This window comes from Silurus aristotelis (assembly GCF_946808225.1).
Source record: "Silurus aristotelis genome assembly, chromosome: 20".
Taxonomy (NCBI): Eukaryota; Metazoa; Chordata; class Actinopteri; order Siluriformes; family Siluridae; genus Silurus; species Silurus aristotelis.
This window is the reverse complement of record NC_139593.1, coordinates 10,682,426-10,703,136: the sequence shown is the minus strand read 5'-3', so window position 1 is coordinate 10,703,136 and position 20,711 is coordinate 10,682,426. Positions and strand designations below refer to the sequence as shown.

Sequence of the window (20,711 nt, the reverse complement as noted above, 5' to 3'; positions counted from 1 at the left end):
CAATTCAACACCAATGTAATAACTCTTGAATGCAAACACACACAAAATGAGAAAGACACTGGTTGGGATATTAGCAGCTAAGCTGAATGCCTGAAATTCCTCATGCGGAGCATAATATAATAAAGAATATAAATCATACAATTACGTGTACGGTAATAAGATTTAAGTTCTGTTTTTTCGCAAGTGGCCTCCAATTTCATATCATGCACAGTTCAACATCTAAACTGAGACCATAGCATAGAGTGGCATGAAAATAAGATCAGCCTCCACTTGTGTCCTCGGCTACCAACACATGAAATGTGAAGTGAAATAAAGTGATTTGCATGAGTACAGTGAAAGCGCACAGATGAAAATCTGACAAAAAAGGTATCTGTTGGAAAAATTATGTTTTGTTTCTGCAATGAGAATCTCTGACAACGTGATTTCCGTATTCGCACTGCGCAACTAAATGCTATGTAAATCACAGCATATTAACATTCCTTATATTTCTTATGACTGATCAGTTATATTCAATGAGTTTAATCCTAATCTTGATAACTGGGTGTAAATCATGGCATCTTGAATTTAACTACTGGATTTAATATGAAATGGATTCTTAAAGATTCATTAAAGGAAGACCATGAAAAAATGAATTTCTAATGAATAGCAATAAAATAATTAGGACACACTTAATGTACAATATTTGACTAATTTCTAAAAGACCTATGAACAAACAGAACTTCACAAAACTGAAACTTTTGTATTTATCTAGAATTTTTTTATTTTAAGTCTCTGCTTTTTTTTCTATGTATTTGCACTTTTTCTTTTGCTGCTGCAACATCAAAAAATCTCCCCACTGTGGGTTTATCTTAAATCCTAACATTATTATTTATGCCAAAAAAGCATACTATAAGATATACATTACTATACTGGAGCTCAGTATATTACTACCCACCAAAATGTTATATAATAAATATATGAATACATTCGAAAGCAGGAATGTGACTGTGTGTGACAGGAAACAACTTCTCCACGCTCCAGCAGTGGCTCCCAATGTCGGCCACTAGCAAAATGCTAATTAGACTTTCACAATGAAGTGAAGACAGCGTGCTGCTGTTCCTTTTCACACGACGCACGCATCTTATAACAGCGTAATTGAGGTACAGACAGTCTGATAAATAAGCAAGCATATGAAACCTGATTTAATCTGAAGTCAGGTAAGGATATTGAACAGAGAGACCTACATGTTATACACTTGTTTATCAAAGTTGGGAGCACAGTGTTACTAGGTAACAGGGAAATACTTTTTTTTTTTTTTTTTTTAATGCGCTTCCAAAATGTATTGTAAAATGCACCACAGAATATTTACCGAAGCATAAAAAAATAATCTAATTTGAATGGGATTTTTGCATATTTACAGGGTGACCTCCATCCTCTGTAATGATTAAATTCTAAAAGACCTGCACACTACTATTCACATCCACTGCTAAGCTAACTCATGCAAATTTCATCTAATGGGCCTCTGTATGCCGGAACTTGGATGTTTTGCAATCGTGGTGACCTCATGTTGCTTGGGCAGAGCCAAGGCCATAGCCATGGCAACGTCCGAGAAGAATGACAGCTTGGATCTGAAGCCTAAGCATCGTCGGCTCGATGATGCCAGCACAAAGTGGCTGTAGGAATTTAAACCCAAATCCGATGCCAACGCTGTACTCGACACACGGTCAGAGGAGAAACAGGAGCTAACACATGCTAATAACGTATTAAACAGAGAGAGAGCGAGAGAGAGAGCGAGAGAGAGAGCGAGAGAGAGAGCGAGAGAGAGACAATCTTGTAAAAAGTGTGGACGTTAGAGCAAAGAGTAAATTTGAAAGTAAACAACTTGAGTGTGTAAACAAAACTCTGAAAAGCCATAAGGCGTGATAAAAAGCGAGGACGGTGTGAAGGCCAGTGTGACCTCCAAACAATGATAAAGTAAACAGAAGTCCTGATATACAAAAAAATATGCTTGTAGGACAATTTTTGTCAATTTTATTACCACTCTGAGCTTGAAAGAGATTAGTTGATTGGGCTAATTCACAATTAACAAATTCGAATTTATAAAACAAAAATAATATATTATTTTTATACTACAACAAAAATTCCAACACAACTAATGGCCCAATTCCAAAATCCTAGATACTAAATACTATGAACAGGTTATGAACTCCACACATACACATACAACTTAAATCTAATAAATAGGAAAAAAAATTATTTCCATAACAATCTACAAACCAAAAGCATCATACATCAAGAAACTGAACTGAACTCATTAATGAAAATTATATGATTTCTCTCATTTAAGCTTCACATGCACAGCAAACAATGAAAAGTTACAATACTAACCAAGTAAAATTGGAATGCCAGGAACTCCTAAAGTCCTGAATTCACAATAAAAATACACTTTTCTATTTAACCATTAGTTAAAAACAGTTAATGCCTAAATCTTAGGGAAATTTTGCTTTATAATAGGAAGAAACACTTACATAAGAGTGCATGTACTGACTGACTCAATTTACAACATACAAGAGGACCAGACCATAATAATAAGTTATGAACAGTCTCCATATACACACATATCTACTGTACCACTAACCATTAAAGAGACCTGGCACATTTCCATTCTGTCTTTTATCCTGATTGACACATTCCAGCCTAAAGGAAAATCCTAACTAACGCACTGTAATAATACACGAGCACATAGTATTGTAGGTTATGCAGCTAGATTTAAACTTGTATCAGTAAAGCACTAGGCTTTACTTAATAAAAAGGATCCCTGTGGCAGAGTTTGTCTCCTACCTGTGGTCACTTTGAGCTGAAGCCACAGACGTGTGATGTCCTGGCAGAGCAGGGACACTCGGTTAAGCGCCATCCTGCCTGCGGTGCACACGCTGTGGCTCACTCCCTACCCAGGTGGCCTTCACTGTGGAACTCTGGTCGGTCAGCATACACAACACCACACCGGTAAAGACAGACGATCCGTCTGTGGGCTTCACTCAACCCCATGTCTCACTCACTCTTTCTCACACACACTTTCCCCCTCTCTCTCTCTGTCTTTTTCTCTCCTACTCACACACAGACCCACATGTGGCTGGACCTACTCTGCTGGCTTCAGGTTACACCTCCTGCTCCACACACACACCCACACACACACACACACACGCACACACTCAGGTAGAGGGAATAACGCCTAAGAGTGTATCTATACTAAGCTCTGCAAGAACAATAACCTTCTTTCTCTCACACACACACAAACACGCAGAGCAGTTACATGCACTAATTGTTACATTGATAGATTTTTTTTTAAACCTGAGGAGGGACACTGAGACAGAGAAAAAGAGAAGAGGCGGGACAAGGGGCCAAATCCTACAGCATGTCACCATGTCACTCGCCACTTAATGATAAGCAGCCAATAAACAAATAGGGGGGCAGGACAAAGACGCCCTCTACAGCATTGAGATTCTAACATTAGACTACACAGCGGGTGAGACACCCGCTCAGCTCCTCGCTTTTGTAAAGTGTTACAGTATTAAACCTATTAAACCGAGCAATGATTTATATTACTGATTTCTTCTGATATTTAAATTCTTTAAAATGTTTTACCACATAGTTTCGAACAAAAACATACTTTTTAAATGACATTAGCTCTAATAATAGTGATATTAATTTCATAATGTCTTGGAAAATTCATAGAAAGTTTTCTTCCCATAGAAAAGCTAAGTCTTCAAGAAAAACTTTGTCCAAAGTCCAGGGCTGCATTGCCAAATAGTTGAATTTATTATTATTATTAGTTATTTTATAAAGAAACAAAGACATGGTAATTTAATGGAAGAATTTAGGAAACACAGTTTGTGCCCTTTGTATAAATACACATTAGGGGTGTAACGGTACATAAAGTTTACGATTGAGTATGTACTTCAGCTTTTAATTCAAGGTAGGGTTAGGGGGAAAATAAATGCGAAAACAAAACTGCTTGTAAATTATTTTTTTAACGCAGTTTATCATCAACATTTGCACAGTTTACAATTTATTATTTTTGTTTATAAAATACCTGCTTGGTTAAATAATATATGCAAAAATATTTTATAAAAATAGAATAAATCCAATTAATGCAATAAGCATTTTATCATTGACTAAATTGAGTATTACATTTAATATATATATATATATACACACACACACACACACACACACACACACACACACACACACACACACACACACACATATATACATACATACACACACACACACACACACATACACCCTAATTAATACCTATTAGGGCTTTCAATCAAATCATATTAGATAAAAATGACAAAAATGTGCAATTAAGTTGAGATTAATCACATGATTCTCTGTTCTAAATGTACTTTATATGCTTTTAATATTCTAATTAAAACGGCCTTTATGCAAATGTATGTTTATTATTAGTGAAACCAAACTCTGCATAGAGCATGAAGACAAAATACTCTTGTATATGTTTTAAAGTAATTATGGTATTTTAAATGACATAAATCATCAGGACACCAAACGGAACTTTTGCTATGTTTCCACAAGGATGGTTTTATTTGCCGGATGTGCGCACTATGGGATGTGTGCACATTGGTGCTTAATTTGAGACTTGGCGCATCTGTAAAACAAATGTTTAGTGATTAGAAATTACCTTTCGGTGGAGTTAATTTTTTTTGAGTAAAAAAAAGGATGTCATGAATAAATGCATGTTGCGTTTAAGGTTTTAATTTTGCCTCTTTTGAATTAATCTTTTATTTTTTTAAATATGCTCAAACAAATGTGCACTGCATTAATTGTGCGTTAATAAAATCAGTGTCGTTAAAATTGAGTTTTATTCTTGCGTTATTAACACGCTCATTTTGACAGTCAAATCTCTATGATGGGTCATTCAGGATCTTTCACTCCAAACCATGTAAGTCATATCTTTATAGACCTGTGGCTTTGTACACAGGGGTATTGTCATGCTGGAACAGGTTTGCTTCTCAAGTTCAAATGCAGCTACAATTTCATGCTACATCCTATACAATTGTGTGCCTGCTAGTTTGGGCTACAAGTTTGGGGAAGAACCAGATATGGCTGGAAGAGTCAAGTGTCCCAATACTTTTGTTCATATACTGTAGATGGCTAGTGTATTGATAGTGTATAGCTGAAAGAATGATCTAACTGTCACAAATTGCAAAAGCAAAGCTCAGGGTTTTTTTTTTCTACACAACATGCTTATTTTTTGGGAAATAACCGGATACATTTCAATATTTTTATAACACCACATCAGTACGCTAACGATGACAACATTACAGCGTATTGGCAGCCAGTGAGCACACATTGGTCGTGATCAGATAAGGAAAGTGGGCACACAGAGAACTGCATGGGGGCATTCAATTGCCCCCAACACACACACACTATTGTGCCCTTTATATTCACCTCACACTCGCTCTCTCTCTCTCACACACACACACACACACACACACACACACACACACACACACACAATTATAAAGAGAGGCATCCGCAGGGCTTCTCACAAATACTGTGAATTCCCATGCAGCAGTGTATTCATCAAGCCTGGGAAAGACACACACACACACACACACACACACACACGATCACCTATTTGTGGCTGGAGGTTGGTTACTTCGACTATGCTATAAAAAAATTTAAATGCTTTAAAGCCTTTGATACTCATTAAGACAAAGAGAGAGAGAGAGAGAGAGAGAGAGAGAGAGAGAGAGAGAGAGAGAGAGAGAGAGAGAGAGAGAGAGAGAGAGAGAGAGAGAGAAACCTAAATGAACTTTCTGGCTCTGAATATCCAGGTCTAATGTGCCCCATAAACACTCAGTATTGTCTTCCAGGGAAGACTTCGGCACTGTGGTTATTCTTAGAAAGTCACATTTAATGTCAAGCAGTTACACACACACACACACACACACACACACACACACACACACACACACACACACACAATATATTTGTATATTTAGTTTGGAGACCCCAAGCATCTTTTTTGCATTCATTATAGTTATTATAAATCAATGCTAATAATAAAATTTCTTCACATCGAAATAACGCTTTTTATATCTTGTATTCAATTTGTTGTTGTTTTTTGGCTTGTATGCGAGGCTTAGACATTGCAAATATAGTACTACTGTATATTCATGAAATGGAAAAAAAAAAGAAAGTTGGAAATTAAATTTTTTTGATTAGTTGAAGAGGATAAAAAAAAAAAGGTGCATTTTTTCTATCAGGTTACGGTTACATTTCATGTGGTGGAGATGTAACTGTATACTGTAGTTACATAAAAGTCTAGGTATTAAAGGAACTTGGAGAAGGTGAAGCACCTGCTAGATTGTTGCTGTCTTCTGTAAGTGAGCTCCTTTACCACACCAGTATTCTTGAATGCAGGTTGAAAGGTCACATACAACAGTAATCCGAGTAATATGAGCCACTGGTCATAATTAAAACCAGAAAAAAGTCCCCTACCTTTCTTTAAACTTAGATCCTCTCTTACACCACACCCACGACACTAAGGATGAGATAAAAGAAGCTAAAAGAAGTCCAACACAATGGTCCTTCATCAATAAAGTTATCCATGTGTGTGACAGTAGCTCCAGGGCAGTGTATAGATTACACAGAGCTGTGTGTTATCGGTGGGAAACGAAGGTATTTAAGGGGAAAGTCCACCAGTTCATATATTTAAGGTGTCGGGTTTTTTTTTACTTTATTCAAACCCAGACTGCACTGAAATCTAAAACCAGTTCATTAATTATTTAAAAGGGTGTAGATATTTCATTGTATATTAAAATCATGCCCATCATACTGGTGTTTTGGTATACTGGTGGCTGAGAAAAAAAAAAAAGTTGACTAGCTTGGAAAGCATGTTTTGTCATTGCAGTGACAAATTAATATATAAATATCTAACATGCTGAGCAAATGACAATGTTGAGTCACTTAAAAAAATGTAAATAATTTGACCAACATTTTCTTCAATTTTAAAAAGGAGCTCTTATGGCTTATGTATATGCATCACCATGCATATGCATTTCCTTCAAAGACAAACTTGCTTTTTTCTACCTGCAAAACAGCTGGTTCATGTCCTTTGTTCTAAAGGAAAATTAAATGAAAGAAACTGATCCAAACTGGGAAAAAAATTAAATAACACAAATACAAAACTGTACACACACTATACGGACATAAGTATTCGCACAACTGACTTTCCAGCCACTTGTGGTTCTCGCTAGGAATGGGAACGCTGACTGCACCCCAGGCCTCCACATTCTACACCAGTATCTGATTCTACCAATACACTTGTGGCTGAATGAGCACAAATCTCCACAATCACAATTCAAAATCTAGTGGAACATCTTCCCAGAAGAGTGGAGGTTATTATAACAGCAAATAGGGACTAAATGTGGAATAGGATAAAATTTCTGTTTAGAACAAAAATGTTCTTTTATACATGGTTTATACAAAAAAAAAAAAATTCCAGAAATCATGTTCACCAGTGTTCAGAGCGCAATGAAAATGGGGTCAGTTTCATGCAATAAATGATGAAACATTTTTAAAATCATAAACAAATCAACAAAGTGCACCGTGATTTCCACCTACTTTTGGCCACCAAATCACTACACATTTAAAATGATAATTCAAGAGTCATTCAAGTGCTGTTTATGTTGCTACAAGCCCAATTTTTATATCTAAAAAATAAATAGTCACTACATGCTTTTCAAAGGCAACTAGACAGTGACGGTAAATGCGATTCTGACACACGTTCTCTCCTTACAATGTTATGTTGGGCAAAAAAATCTTCATACACTCATTGCAGAACAACCTCAAACAATCCCGCCCTGCCCCACCATGGCCCCATGTTTTACTACACGGTGTACTATCTCTGAATATGTAATTTATCCCCTCTACTTCATTTGTGGACATGATTCGAGTGGACATTTCTTCCTTATAAAAGAGTGAAATTAAATGCTTACTGTAAAATTATTGGAAATACTGTACACTGTACACACGTTCTTTTTAAATATTGTGATATATTACTTACTACACACAGAAAATGTACTGTATCATGTCATGTTCTCTGCTTTGTACCTTTTGTGCTCAGAAACCATAAAAGGCCATTCTATTCCTTTTTCTGCTAGCAGTATTAAAAAAAAAAAAAAAAAAAAAAAAAAAAGGAATGAAGACACTGTAATACACATTTAATTCAAAACTGAAAAATTAAAAAGATATAAAACACAATGTAAACGGATCAAAATGCTGCAGTACTGCTTTATGCCAGTATATCTAAACAAATTCCGAGTTTGACAGCAAGCTTTAATAAACAGATCTAGACTGAAAACTTATAGCGCATAAAATCCCCAGCACTCAAAACAAACTTTTCCAAAAGTCTCAATACAAATATTACACAAGGATTGAATTTTAAACAGCACCAAAATAGCTCCCAAGATGCTTTGTTTAAGCATTTTTTTTAACATAGAGATTTGGAGAAAAGTCTTTACTAATATATATTTTCAACATAAAAAAACAACAAAAAACATTATAAAAGCAAACTAAAGCAGTACAGGTCATAGGTGTAAAACAGGATGCTGTCATTGCTACTCACCATTCATAACTCAAACACTGAGGCCAAAGATTAGATGATTAACCGCTGTACTACCTACTCCAGCCAAAATTATACCATTACCTCAAATCTAATTAATCAGTTCTGACCAAAATCTCAGGCATAAAAGACAAAAAAAAAAGGAATAGTCGTAAGCGAACAAGAAGAGAAAGTGACAGTGAAGACAAATTCAACTCACTGAAGTCAAAGTCAAGGAAACTGTAAACAAAGGCGTTTCTTTATTTGAAATACTAAGCGCCATGTTTCCCCTGAGGTCATATTTATATATTTGATTATGCAAACTTCTGACACTTTGGACATTAATATAGTCTCAAACAATACAGAGAGAACAAGAAGAAAAATTTTGTACCTTCTAAAATGTTAGGTTGATGAAAGCTTTATACCAGTGCAGGGCCATGCATTTGGTTCCTGGGCCTTCAGTGGGGTCTTACCCGACTTAATCCACCTCTTTATACCACCACTATCACGGCACGATTATAGAAACCACCAATACTTTACAAAAATAAGATATAACAATGTGTGGCATTACAGATAGAAAGGTATTTTGCATATGGTGGGTGAATACCATTTTACTAAAGCAAGAAACCCAGTTAAAACTCCAAACCTCTACAGTACCACCTCAACTCTGCACTTACATCATCTGGAGCAGTTCAGAATCAATATTTGTCTAATAACATGACAAAAACATGTAAATAAAATACAACCTATTCATCAGATATGCAGACTCAATTCGCACCGCTCCTCAGAGGCTGTAAGTCAGTGGTAATTCACTGGTCTGGAAGTGAAGAACAAACCCTTTCCCAGGCTGAGACAAGCTAGCTAGCTTCAGGGTTGGCCGACCTCCTCACGATGTCTAGCTTTTCTTCAAAATTTATTTTTATGTGTCTGAGACCAGATCAATTTCTCTACCTCCATAAGCAAAAAAAAAGTCTAATTGAGATGTATTGATGTGTGCAGCACTACAGATGTTTATTGCCAGTCAAAGTTTTCCTCAGACCAACCAATCAGAGGATGGAAAAATGCTGACGCTACTCTGGGCCAGCTAGCTGCCCTGTGAGGTGAATATGAAATCTGATTGGTTTAAGAAACAGAGCTATTTATTAAGGAGACTATGGTCAAAGAGCCAGCAGAAGAAACTTTGCAGGCCCTGGGCAGATTAGATTGACATGGCAGCACATAGAGGCTAAAATCTGATTGGATAAAAAAATCTAACATCCACATACACATACTGGAAGCAGTGCAGCCAAGAGAAACGCTACGAAATGAAAAGAATAAGCTGTTGTGAATAAATTCATACAATTTCATGGAACAAATATTAGAATTTATGTTGTAAATGTAGGTCAGTGCTTCTGATCATGTTTAGGCCAACAGAGAAGGCTTTGCTGGCCCTGACACCCGCCACTGCTCTATACATAACACTAGTAGTAACAAAAAGATGACATTAAAAAGATGACAACAATTCAAATAAAAATGAACCCAGACAAAAAAAAAAAAAAAAAAAAAAAAAAAAAAAAAAAAAAACACAGGACACGTCACATGACATCACACGCTAAATATACAGTCATTGTGCTGGATTAGCCGTGCAAAGCTTTTGCATAAACAAGCGATTGTCAGCTTTGTTGTGCTATAAGACGAATAACAGTTCATTCCATGCTGTTACAGTAACAATCTTAGTAAACTAATTTTATATCAAGTCAATACGTTTTTACAGTCATTTCAACCATATATACGTAACTGATACAGTACACAGTGAAATTAAACAATATAAAAATTCAACTCAATTGCTTTTCTAAGCCCCCCCTAGATCAAGATTTATTCCTTACCGATCGTCATAAGACGTCAAACAAGTCACATGTAGAAGACTCGTGTTATTTTTTCCTGTGCGAAAAGAGGAAACGGTCGTCCAATATCAGCCTTTTCCTGTATAAGGATTTGGCTTGCTGTGCCTAAAGGTCTGCTGTTAAATTCTGATCTCAGCTCCCCTAAAATAACCTATTCACTAGAAGCCAAGAAAATATAAGAACATGCAATGTTCTCGAACACATACAAGCTTCTGTGGTACAGAACCACGAGATTACGTAAATCACACTGGCTAACAAAAGATACACCGGAATTTTGTATAAATTTTACAATGTAATGTTAAAAATATTAGCAAGATTCTGTGCCTATAAAAAACATATGACTGGTTGACTATTTAAAAGCAGTCTGGGATACTTGAACAGAGCTGCCAACAAGGATGACCAGAGTGGGGTTTAAAAAACATGCTGAAAAGAATAAAAATATTTGTAACAATGAATCAGCACTAATTAGGACCTGGTGTTCAATGAAATGTGGACATACTGTAGCTGCTTCTTTTTCCAAGCAAGTCATTATCATTACTGAGTGATGTTCTCCTTTTACAGAATTTTTTGGGGACGTTTTCCTGTAAACTGCCTGTTCATGACTATTCCTGTACAACACAAAAAGAAAAATTTAAAGTAAAAAACAAACTGGAGGCATATGACTGAATCCGAATGCTGATGGGGCAATACTAAAAAAAAACACTGGATAAGACATTTCTCAACATTCACCATGCTGAGATGTTTCCATTTGGCATTTCCACTGTACTAAAATATCCAATACACATTTTAATCTACACAAAAAAGTACTGTAATAGGTCATATATACATGAATTAGAAGCAACATCCAAATATTAAGCCCTGACATGCCTTTTTGTAAACGTCTTACATTAGGAAACCCGGTTTAATGGATCTTAGCTAATATTTAATTATAACTTGTACCAGCTAAATAGCATTTAAATCAGGTTGAATTGCTCCTCTTAATTCTGTTTTGAAACCCGAGAATGTCAGTTATCCATTAGCCAAAAATTTGCAAAATTGACCGTATTCTCTGGTTGGGAGGGGTCTCTTACCCCTTCTTCCCTGTCAATCAAATTAACACGAGCCAATCACAGACAGTTGTGAAATCAATTATGAGGAAGAGGGCAGATAGTGCTTTCCTCGGTGTGTGTTAGAATAATTTCTCGCGGGATCAATAAAAGTATATCTGTCTGTTATAGCAGCAGCAGGTTACACAAACAGAAGTAAGGAAGAAAAACAACATTGCATTGATGCAGCAGGAGTAACAGTTTTTAGATGTAGTGGCTGTTATCGTCATCCCATTTGCACTTTTAAATGCATTTGTACCATTTTTAACTTCCACTTCATCTTATCTAATATATTTTTATCTTATTTTTTATTTATTGTTCCCTTTATTTCAAGGACAATTTTTGAGCAGCCAATCAGGTTTACTTTTCACTGCAACTTGCATTCTGTATAGAACTATTTTTGTGACTAATAAAAATCTTATATCTTAAAACCTGTTAAAATGCACAGATGCGTGTTTAAGGAAACGTATTAGCCTTAAACCTACTCAACAGATAGCGGTCATATTATGCTGGCAACCATTTTTGGGACAAAATAGGGGAAGAATGAAGCAGATTTGAAACCATATACATCCAAGCTATACAGATTTTGTTTTAGATTCCATTTGCATAAAAAATATACTAGACCTTACTAACAAAACAAATAAATCTCTAAACCCCACAGAATTCAGATTTACATGAACAGTAAAATAAGCCTCAGAATGAACACACCATTTCACTCGAGCAAGCAAACTACAAAGGGCAAATAAACAGGAAGAGGAACTTCAACTGAGTCTGGACGGATAAACGGATACTTTGCCACCTGTGTCTTAACCCCTACTGCAGCCTCGGGAAAACCACGAGACACCACAACAGGACACGGAATCGCCCAGACAAATGCTGTAACAATAAACACAATTGGTTATTAAGATACGATTATTTATTTTTTATAGATAGGACAAATGTTTTATATAATATATGTGTTTAATACAGTTTGTTCATCAAAGAGAAGGAACAGTACAGAGCTACAGGCTGTGAAACTTTGACTTCTCATTTGTTTACATAAAGGATTGTCCAGATGCAGTCAGTCTCAGTCTCTTGTTCTGTAAATGCATCCATGCATGTTTATCTCTTTATCAAATTTAAACTCTTCCTCTTGCCACACACACACACACACACACAAACAAACGCATTGGAAATACCAGCCAGCTATTAACATTTTAACCACAGACACAACCTACTGCACTGTGATTATCATCAGGTAATTACATTATATCTTTTTTTTTTTAAAGTCACACCCACTTTATCACACTGGTCTGGCATTTTATCTCTGTCTAGCAATTTAAAGCATAAGTTTCATCCATATTTATTCTGTTTATTTACCATCTATCTAGCTGTCCATCCAAAACTATTGTGACACCTGACTTTTCCAGTCATATGTGGTTCTTCCCCAAACTGTTACCACAACATTGGAACTACACAATTGTATAAAACACCAAGTGGTAAAATAAAATTGTCCCCCTTACTTTAACTAGAAGACCCTAACCTGTTGCAGCATGACAATACTCCTGTGCTCAAAGCCAGCTCTATGAAAATATGCTTTACATGGTTTGGAGCAGAAGATCTTAAATGGCCTACTATAAAGATCTAATATGAATTAGAAAGCTGACTGCACCCCAGGTCTCCTCATATTTAATAAATATCAGTAATATTTAACCCTATTTACATATACTTTAAGTATGTATTCTCCTCAGTGCTTATATTTTCACAACATTTTTAAAATGTTATCTTTGTGTTCTAATATGGTGCATTTGATTAGGTTTGTTTGAAGTCTTATTCCAGAAAACTGTACACTGAATCTGAAATACTGAATACTGTGAAGTGCTTTATAAAGATTTTTTCCCCCTTATAAAGTGAAACTACTTTTCCAAAGAACTGCAGAGTGACTGACTACAGGAAATACAGTCAAGCAAACTAGACAAACTGCTAATGCAAACAGAGTGTGGCTGTTTGCACAGGATCAGGATGTTGGATGAGATTAGGAGTGATGAATATCACCTGTTCTAAAATCAGCATCCGCTTCTTCTCTTCACCTCAAACCGTATCTGTTAAAAGCCTTAAAGTTAAAGATCATTTCTTTTTTCACATTTAAAGCTGTAAGAGCTTTGGAGTCCACCTCAGATTGAGACACCCTCTGCTTCATGTGATCGTGCATTTCAAACATGTATTTGGTTACACAATGAAAATTAATCTGCATATTTACATACATAACCAATACAACCATGTAAACAAATATAAACAATATGAATTGTCCTAAAATGTATGAACAATAAATAATTTGCACTTATGCAACATGCACCAACAGTGCTGTGAGTAACAAATCATGGTTGTAAATTTGTCTATGTTAATTGTAAAAGAAACTTCAAGTGTTATGACTATACAATTGCATTTAAAAGTATGTACAGTGCCTTTTAAAAGTTTGGAAACACCCAGACTTTTATAGTTTTTAGACACCTGCATATACCTTTTGTTTATAAGCAACAAACGGTGTAAAATGCAAAAACATAAAATAATTGGACAGTGAATGACTGGAAAAAAAATTCTGATGATTCTAATGAGTTTAAATGTGACAGTTTCAGCTCTAACAAAAGAACTTATGAAGGACAGAGAACAGGAGAGCAGAAGATAGCAGACTCTCTCACATCCACACTCAAACATAATTAATGGAAGCTTGAAGGTTTGGGGCTGTTTTTGAGCAGGGAAGGTTGGAGTCTGACCAACATGGCAACCATTCCATACTTCAACACCATGCAATTCCATCTAATTAAAACAATTTCACCATACAACAAGACAATGATTTAAAGTATAGGTCCAAGCTCGGAAAGTGCCATTTAAAGACAAACAGTTGGCTGGAGTATCTATCAGGAAATTATTTTCCCAGTCACTGCACCCAAATCGTATTGAACTGCTCGATAAACTGGATCGCAAGATCAGAAAATAAATATCTCACTAGTTGTGATGAGCTGTTGATTGGGTTGAGCTTCTAAGTGAGGGTTTTCAATGAAAATAAAAGTTTAACATCTGTACATTTATATATTTGTTTAGTCAAAGTAACATCTTACAATGGAAAAGTAACTAGTTTGTTGCATATAAACAAAAGGAACATGTAGGTGTCTCAAACAATAAAAAAGTAGGTTTTCCCTTTTTGCCAGGCACTGTATTCGACATTTTTAGTATTAATTTACTTGCTTATTTACAATATACAGTATGTAATCCCTTTCATACTGTACACATTTTTATTATGAGTATTATTTCAGATTTAAAATAAGAATGTGTCAGAGGCAGGAAAGTCATGGCAAGAGCAAACAGCAGCTGTTTGATAAGCATCCAATAAACTGTTAACCAAATACTTAAACATTACCTTCTCTCCAGGTCACTTGTAAATGGTAATAAATCATCTATGCTTTGAGAATCGTTTGTAGAACCGTTTCCAATATCTTTCTAACATAATATATCATAGATAAGGAATATGATTATTGGTTAATAAAATAAACATGAACACACAACTCTAGCAAACATGTGGCAGTGAATGAGAGACCTGAGTAAACTAGAAATGAATGCTGTCACCACTGAATATACAAACGGTGGGTTCACAGAAGCTGGCATGGACAGATGAGGGCTATCAGAGCAAGGTGGGAGAGATGAACAATAAGAGACAGAAAGAGAGAGACAGATGCTTATAAACCATTTCCTAGTCACACAACATTGGTCTTTTTAAAAATTCATAAAAAAAAAAAAAAAAAATTCAAACCTTTTCCTGACTCCATCTTGATCCAAATTCACCAACTGAAATCACGAATACAAATCTGTCAAAATTGCAACTGAATCTGCAAGATCCTTTGGGATCCAAATAGTCAACTGACCCCTCTGCTTTTATGAAAACACACTGAACAGATATAAAAAAAAATAATAGGGAAACGACTAACCAAGCCAGGATAAAACAACATGATCTCAGACATCTAGCTCCACCCAGTACATCTGACCACAACACTTGAGTAACGCAACATCGGACAAAAATAGAGGATGGGAAATATTTTAGCAGCTGCCCAAGTACTGCTTACAACAGACAAAAAATAATGCTGATACTATTTATCCAAATGAATGTAATGATAAACACCTAAATCTGCAATTGCACAAAGCTACATGTTTGAGGGCACCTTTATATTCACACCTTCAAAATAATTCCTACATTCCTATACCTTATGAAACCGGTATACTGTACACTCGATAACACACCCAGCAAATGATGCAAAAAACATTCAGTGAGCAGAAGAATTTTAAAAAGAGCAAGAAACCTTGCTGAAGTTTGAGCTGGCGAAGACTATGGTAACTCTCTTTACTCTTGTGGTAAGCAGAAAGGCATATCTGAACACACAGCATGTCACACATTGAGGCAGAAAGCCAATTTCCACTTCTAGCAAAGTATAGAGCTACATTTGGCACCAAATTCTCGAATGTTGGACAAAAGATTGGAAAAGAAAATTCACCTTGTCTTTTGCCATTCATCTGTACAGAAGAGAGTATATGTTGGAGCTAGTTGGATCAATAAAAGTAAAGCACTGTCAATAACCATATGTTTACACATACTGACAGACGACAATTCATTTTCCATGTTTGAGACACCGACCCATGATTTCAGGGATAACAGGAGGCAACTTGTGAATAAAAATGTTCTCAATTCTATTTATATGATAAAGCAAGGAATAAATGAACAAAAAAGTTAAAATGGTACCTCAGAATAAAACTATGAGGTATTTAGTCCATTGTTCCTTTAGTTCCAAACTTACAACTTTAGCTTCAATATGCAATTAGTTACTGTTTGTCGCACAAATAGAAGAAAAACTAACAACGTGGCTTTATTTTATCTGGTCTTCTACGAGAAGAAAAATAAATCTCAGAAGTAGGTAGCAGAGTACATCTGGTGGATTAGTGCTTTGCTAATCTTAAACCAATAATAATAATACAGGAACTTAAATAAAATTGCTTACTAGTTTGTATGTAAGACAAGATAACACGTACATGAACAAACAGAAATGGACTAGGCATCTTAATACAACCATAACAATCTTCCAGAACAACTTTAATGCACCACAGTCTCAAATCTACCAATCATTGGCACTGTACTAGTAGAATAAACATTTTTCTAAGTTGTATTCACTAAACTGAAGTTTGGATGGTGGTTGCCCAAAATATTGCTCCAAAATCTACTAAAAGTGTTCACTAATGTTGAAATCTGGTGATTGTGAATACCATTGAACATTATTTACATTTTAACCTCATTAAACCATTCAGTTATTCCTTCTGATTTTAGAATGGGGCAGGGTCATCCTGAAATATACCACACCTATCATGATAAGATAAGATAAGATATACCTTTATTTGTATACCATCTTAGAAAAACAATGTAGGTCAAATTGATTTTATAATATTAAACTCTTTCCTGAAACTAAAGCACACTAGCAATAAACAGCCAAGTGTTTTTCTTTAATTTGTCAAAGATCTGTAGGTTACATGATAAACAAGGCTTTTTTTCCATAGAGAATGTTGGTGTAGGCTTCCTGCTCCCTTGTGAAATAACACAGTTTCGCTCAGATGTGATAAACAACACTAATGGCATCACCTGCCTGAGAGACAGCAATAATCTGAGCCAAAACAATGTTTGCAGTAAACTTATTTGGGTATTTTTTTAATTTAAAGTTCTCAATGGTGTGCAGTGCAATTCAAGTTGTAATGAGTCTATATCTTAGTATATCTAAAAGTATTGTTGGTATTTCTGTAGCCTCTACAGTCATTTTCTTCATATTATTTGTAAAAAAAATGTGCTAGCTAGCTAAACCATTTCCTCAGTTGTTAGCTAGTTTATCCTTAGGCATTCTTACTGTAGGTCTTTGTTGTCTTTGACCACCTGAAAACCAAGTGTATACTGTATTCACTTTCCAATGTTGAAAAGAAAAATGCACACATTTTCAATAAAAACAATGTAAAAAAAAAAGAAAGATTTTAGCACAGATTTTAATTGTACAATTTAATATATGTGTATAATTTTAAATGTTTAAAATTTGAAAGAGGCTGTCTCAGTATCTCTGACTAGATGTTTAATAGCTACAGTAATAAAAATCGTTAACCTTTCCCTGTAACCTCATTCTCATTTAGCATAAACATTTCAGCCATATTTGATCTTCACCCCCCCAAACTATTACCACAAAGTCGGAGGTACACAATGGTATAAGATGACTTTGGATGCAGTAGCATTAAATGTTCCCTTCACTTGAACTTCGAAAATGTGTCTGTGCACAAGGCCAGTATCATGAAGATATGGTTCACAAGGTTGAAGTACAAGATCCTGAATCGCCTGATATGGTGGTGCAATCTCAACCCTATTGAACACCTTTGAGATGAATTGGAATGCTGACTGAACCCTAGGCCTCTTCACTCTACATCAGTACCTGACTTTACCAACACCCTTGTTGCTAAATATGGCTGAAATCTCCACAAGCCCATGCCAAAATCTAGTGGAACATCTTCCCAGAAGGATGGAGGATATTATACCTGCAAATGGGGACTAAATGTGAAATGTTCAGTAACCGTTGCAAGTCTACTTCAAAACAAAAGCATTAAAGAAATACAACAAAAAGACATAATAGATAATAATAAAAGACAAATATAAGACTAGTTCACCAACAGTTAGTGTGCTTAACTTTTTTTTAATGCATGAAACATGAGAAAATCTATATACACATTTTCATATTATAGAGCCTGACATTTATTTGTTTTTGGGATTAAAAATGTCCTCACTATAAATCTCTCATTTTCATGGTGTCAAATGACCTTATATTGTATCCCTGGCTCTAATACGCATCTCTATACAGGACAGGATCATTGATATTTATCCTGCCATTAATGATACGCCTTAGCACCATAAGCAAATAAGGACCGACTGTATCTTTCTCCTAGCCATAATAATGGACAGCTTATAGTCAAGCTTTTTCCCTGCTGTCTGTGTATTTTAGGGTAGTGCAGGGAGGGGTTATGCAAAAAGCCTCTGGCTGGGGAACTGTGCTAAACAAGTCAAATCCTCTACACACAGAAGCCTCAGTAGCAGGAAATGCTTTTAAAAAAAAAAAAAAAAAAAAAAAGGACCTCCTGAATAATGTTAAATAAATTAAATAAGCATTTATCCAATCATACAATTGGCTTCAAAAAAGAAACAAGTAGGTAATAGTAGTGGTTTTGTGTTTCAGAAGACACACAATGATCAAAACACCATTGGGGATGACAACAACCAATGCAAAATCCAAAAAAACATTAGTTTTAGGTTCACCTAAGATGATATGACTGACTGCTAGATTTCATTCAGCCATAGAAAAACTAACCATCAGCACAGGATGAATTTTTTAAAATAAGTATTTTTTCAAAAAGACAAAAAATAATTGATGTACTATAACAGAAAACTCACACAGCAGCCAGTCACAGGAAACTGTAAATCTGTAGAATCTCTTCACCTCCTCCAGAGAGATCTTCACATATCCCCCTCCTTCCACCATGGGCTGGAGGCAAACTTCACACCCATCTAGCACCATTTCTTCCCCCTCTAACCTTCACCTGTTCACCTCTGCCTCATCCATTACCTTCTCTTTTGTCTGCCTTTTCATTTCATGTTCCACTTTTCACCTCTCTCTCTCTCTCTCTCTCTCTCTCTCTCTCTCTCTCTCTCTCTCTCTCTCTCTCTCTCTCTCTCTCTCTCTCTCTCTCTCTCTCTCTCTCTCTCTCTCTCTCTCTCTCTCTCTCTCTCGTTCTCTTCCGCACTCTCTTTCACACATGGACACACCCACACGAGAGCAGTGAAACTATTGTCCTTGCCCATTTGGCGCACAGGTACAACACTTGGCCAAACGAGCTGCCTTTTATACATATATAAGCTACTAGCAATAAGTTTTCACTATTTTTTTATGGCTTCAGAGAAAAACAGACATGTAGAAGAGAGTTCAGTAAGGATTCTCAATGAATTTCAATTTTATTCTATACTTAGGTTTTGGATAATCAGACCAAAAATGTATTAGTTGACTATCTTCATATTTTATTTGTTGTAAATTATCAATCAAAGATTGCTTCTGCTGTGTACTGGAAACTACACATTCGTTGTCCACTATATTAGAAACACTGTACATTCACGCAATTATCCCATCCGCCGAACATGTGAAGGCAGCATAGTGAATCAAATCATGTACTTAAATTAATAGGAGAAAAATGTGATGTGATTTTTGACTGTGGCATTATTGCTAGCACCATTAGCACAATGGCTATTTGAGTATTTCTGCGTTTTCCACAAAAGGAATGCCATGGTGACCCCGCTCTTCACGACTGTGGTGAACCGAAAAACATTCTTGAACAGCATCAAACAGACCCTGAGTGTGTGATATGGTGTATGCTGTTGTATCTGTTCGATGCTGTCCAAGAATGTTTTTCGGTTCACCACAGTCACCTCCCAGTCTCTGTGTCTAAAATTCACAAGATGAGTGTGCAGCTGGCAAATCAACACCAATTATGAAATGCAGTCATGACAACATGGACCACAATCTCAAAGGACTGTTTCCATTGCCTTGTGAAACCCGTGCCAAGAAGAACTGAAGCATTTAATGTACGACTCTATTTGTGTATTAATAGTATAATTAATTGTTACAAGAATATTTACATTGCAAAAAATAAAGCTATAAAATACACAACTGTCATAGAGAATAAAAGCTTTACAAAGCTAAAATCTTAAAATAATGCATGCTGGAAAATGTGATGCAGTAAGACAAACAAGAGGAGTGACATTTCCCTGTTAATGATAATATATACATTTAGCAATGTATTAAGTTTTTAATAAAAATATATATGTTCATATATTAGTCTTAGTTTATCTTGAGTTTTTGCAATTTACAGTACATTATTAAGTCAAAAGGGTGTTAGTAAAGTCAGATAGAAGGTGAGGAGGTCTGAGGTGGAGTCAGCGCTGCAATTCATCCCAATGGTGTTCAGTAGAGTTGAGGTCAGAGCTTAATAGCAGGCCATTCAAGATCTTTCACTCCAACTCACGTAAAACCATAT

General features: G+C 35.7%; 2 protein-coding genes across 21 annotated transcripts in view; one reads left to right on the top strand and one right to left on the bottom strand.

The window, feature by feature from the left end:
• Nucleotides 1–20,711, top strand: part of setd4 (SET domain containing 4) — a 493,820-nt gene that overhangs the window by 381,451 nt on the left and 91,658 nt on the right. The window lies entirely within an intron of this gene.
• The window catches only part of mcf2la (mcf.2 cell line derived transforming sequence-like a), a 96,643-nt gene that overhangs the window by 52,804 nt on the left and 23,128 nt on the right, over nucleotides 1–20,711 (bottom strand). For 4 of the 20 annotated variants that reach the window (XM_083523099.1, XM_083523089.1, XM_083523090.1 and 1 more), the window contains exon 1: nucleotides 2,821–3,308. The exons of 11 other annotated variants lie outside the window; for them this stretch is intronic. In XM_083523099.1, the coding sequence (XP_083379225.1) occupies nucleotides 2,821–2,893 (73 nt within the window). In that variant the 5' untranslated portion in view covers nucleotides 2,894–3,308. Of the gene's footprint in view, nucleotides 1–2,820; nucleotides 3,309–8,641; nucleotides 8,862–10,482; nucleotides 10,520–19,077; nucleotides 19,326–20,711 lie in introns of those variants that run through there. 5 more of the 20 variants (XM_083523083.1, XM_083523096.1, XM_083523084.1 and 2 more) reach the window with 5 other exon arrangements.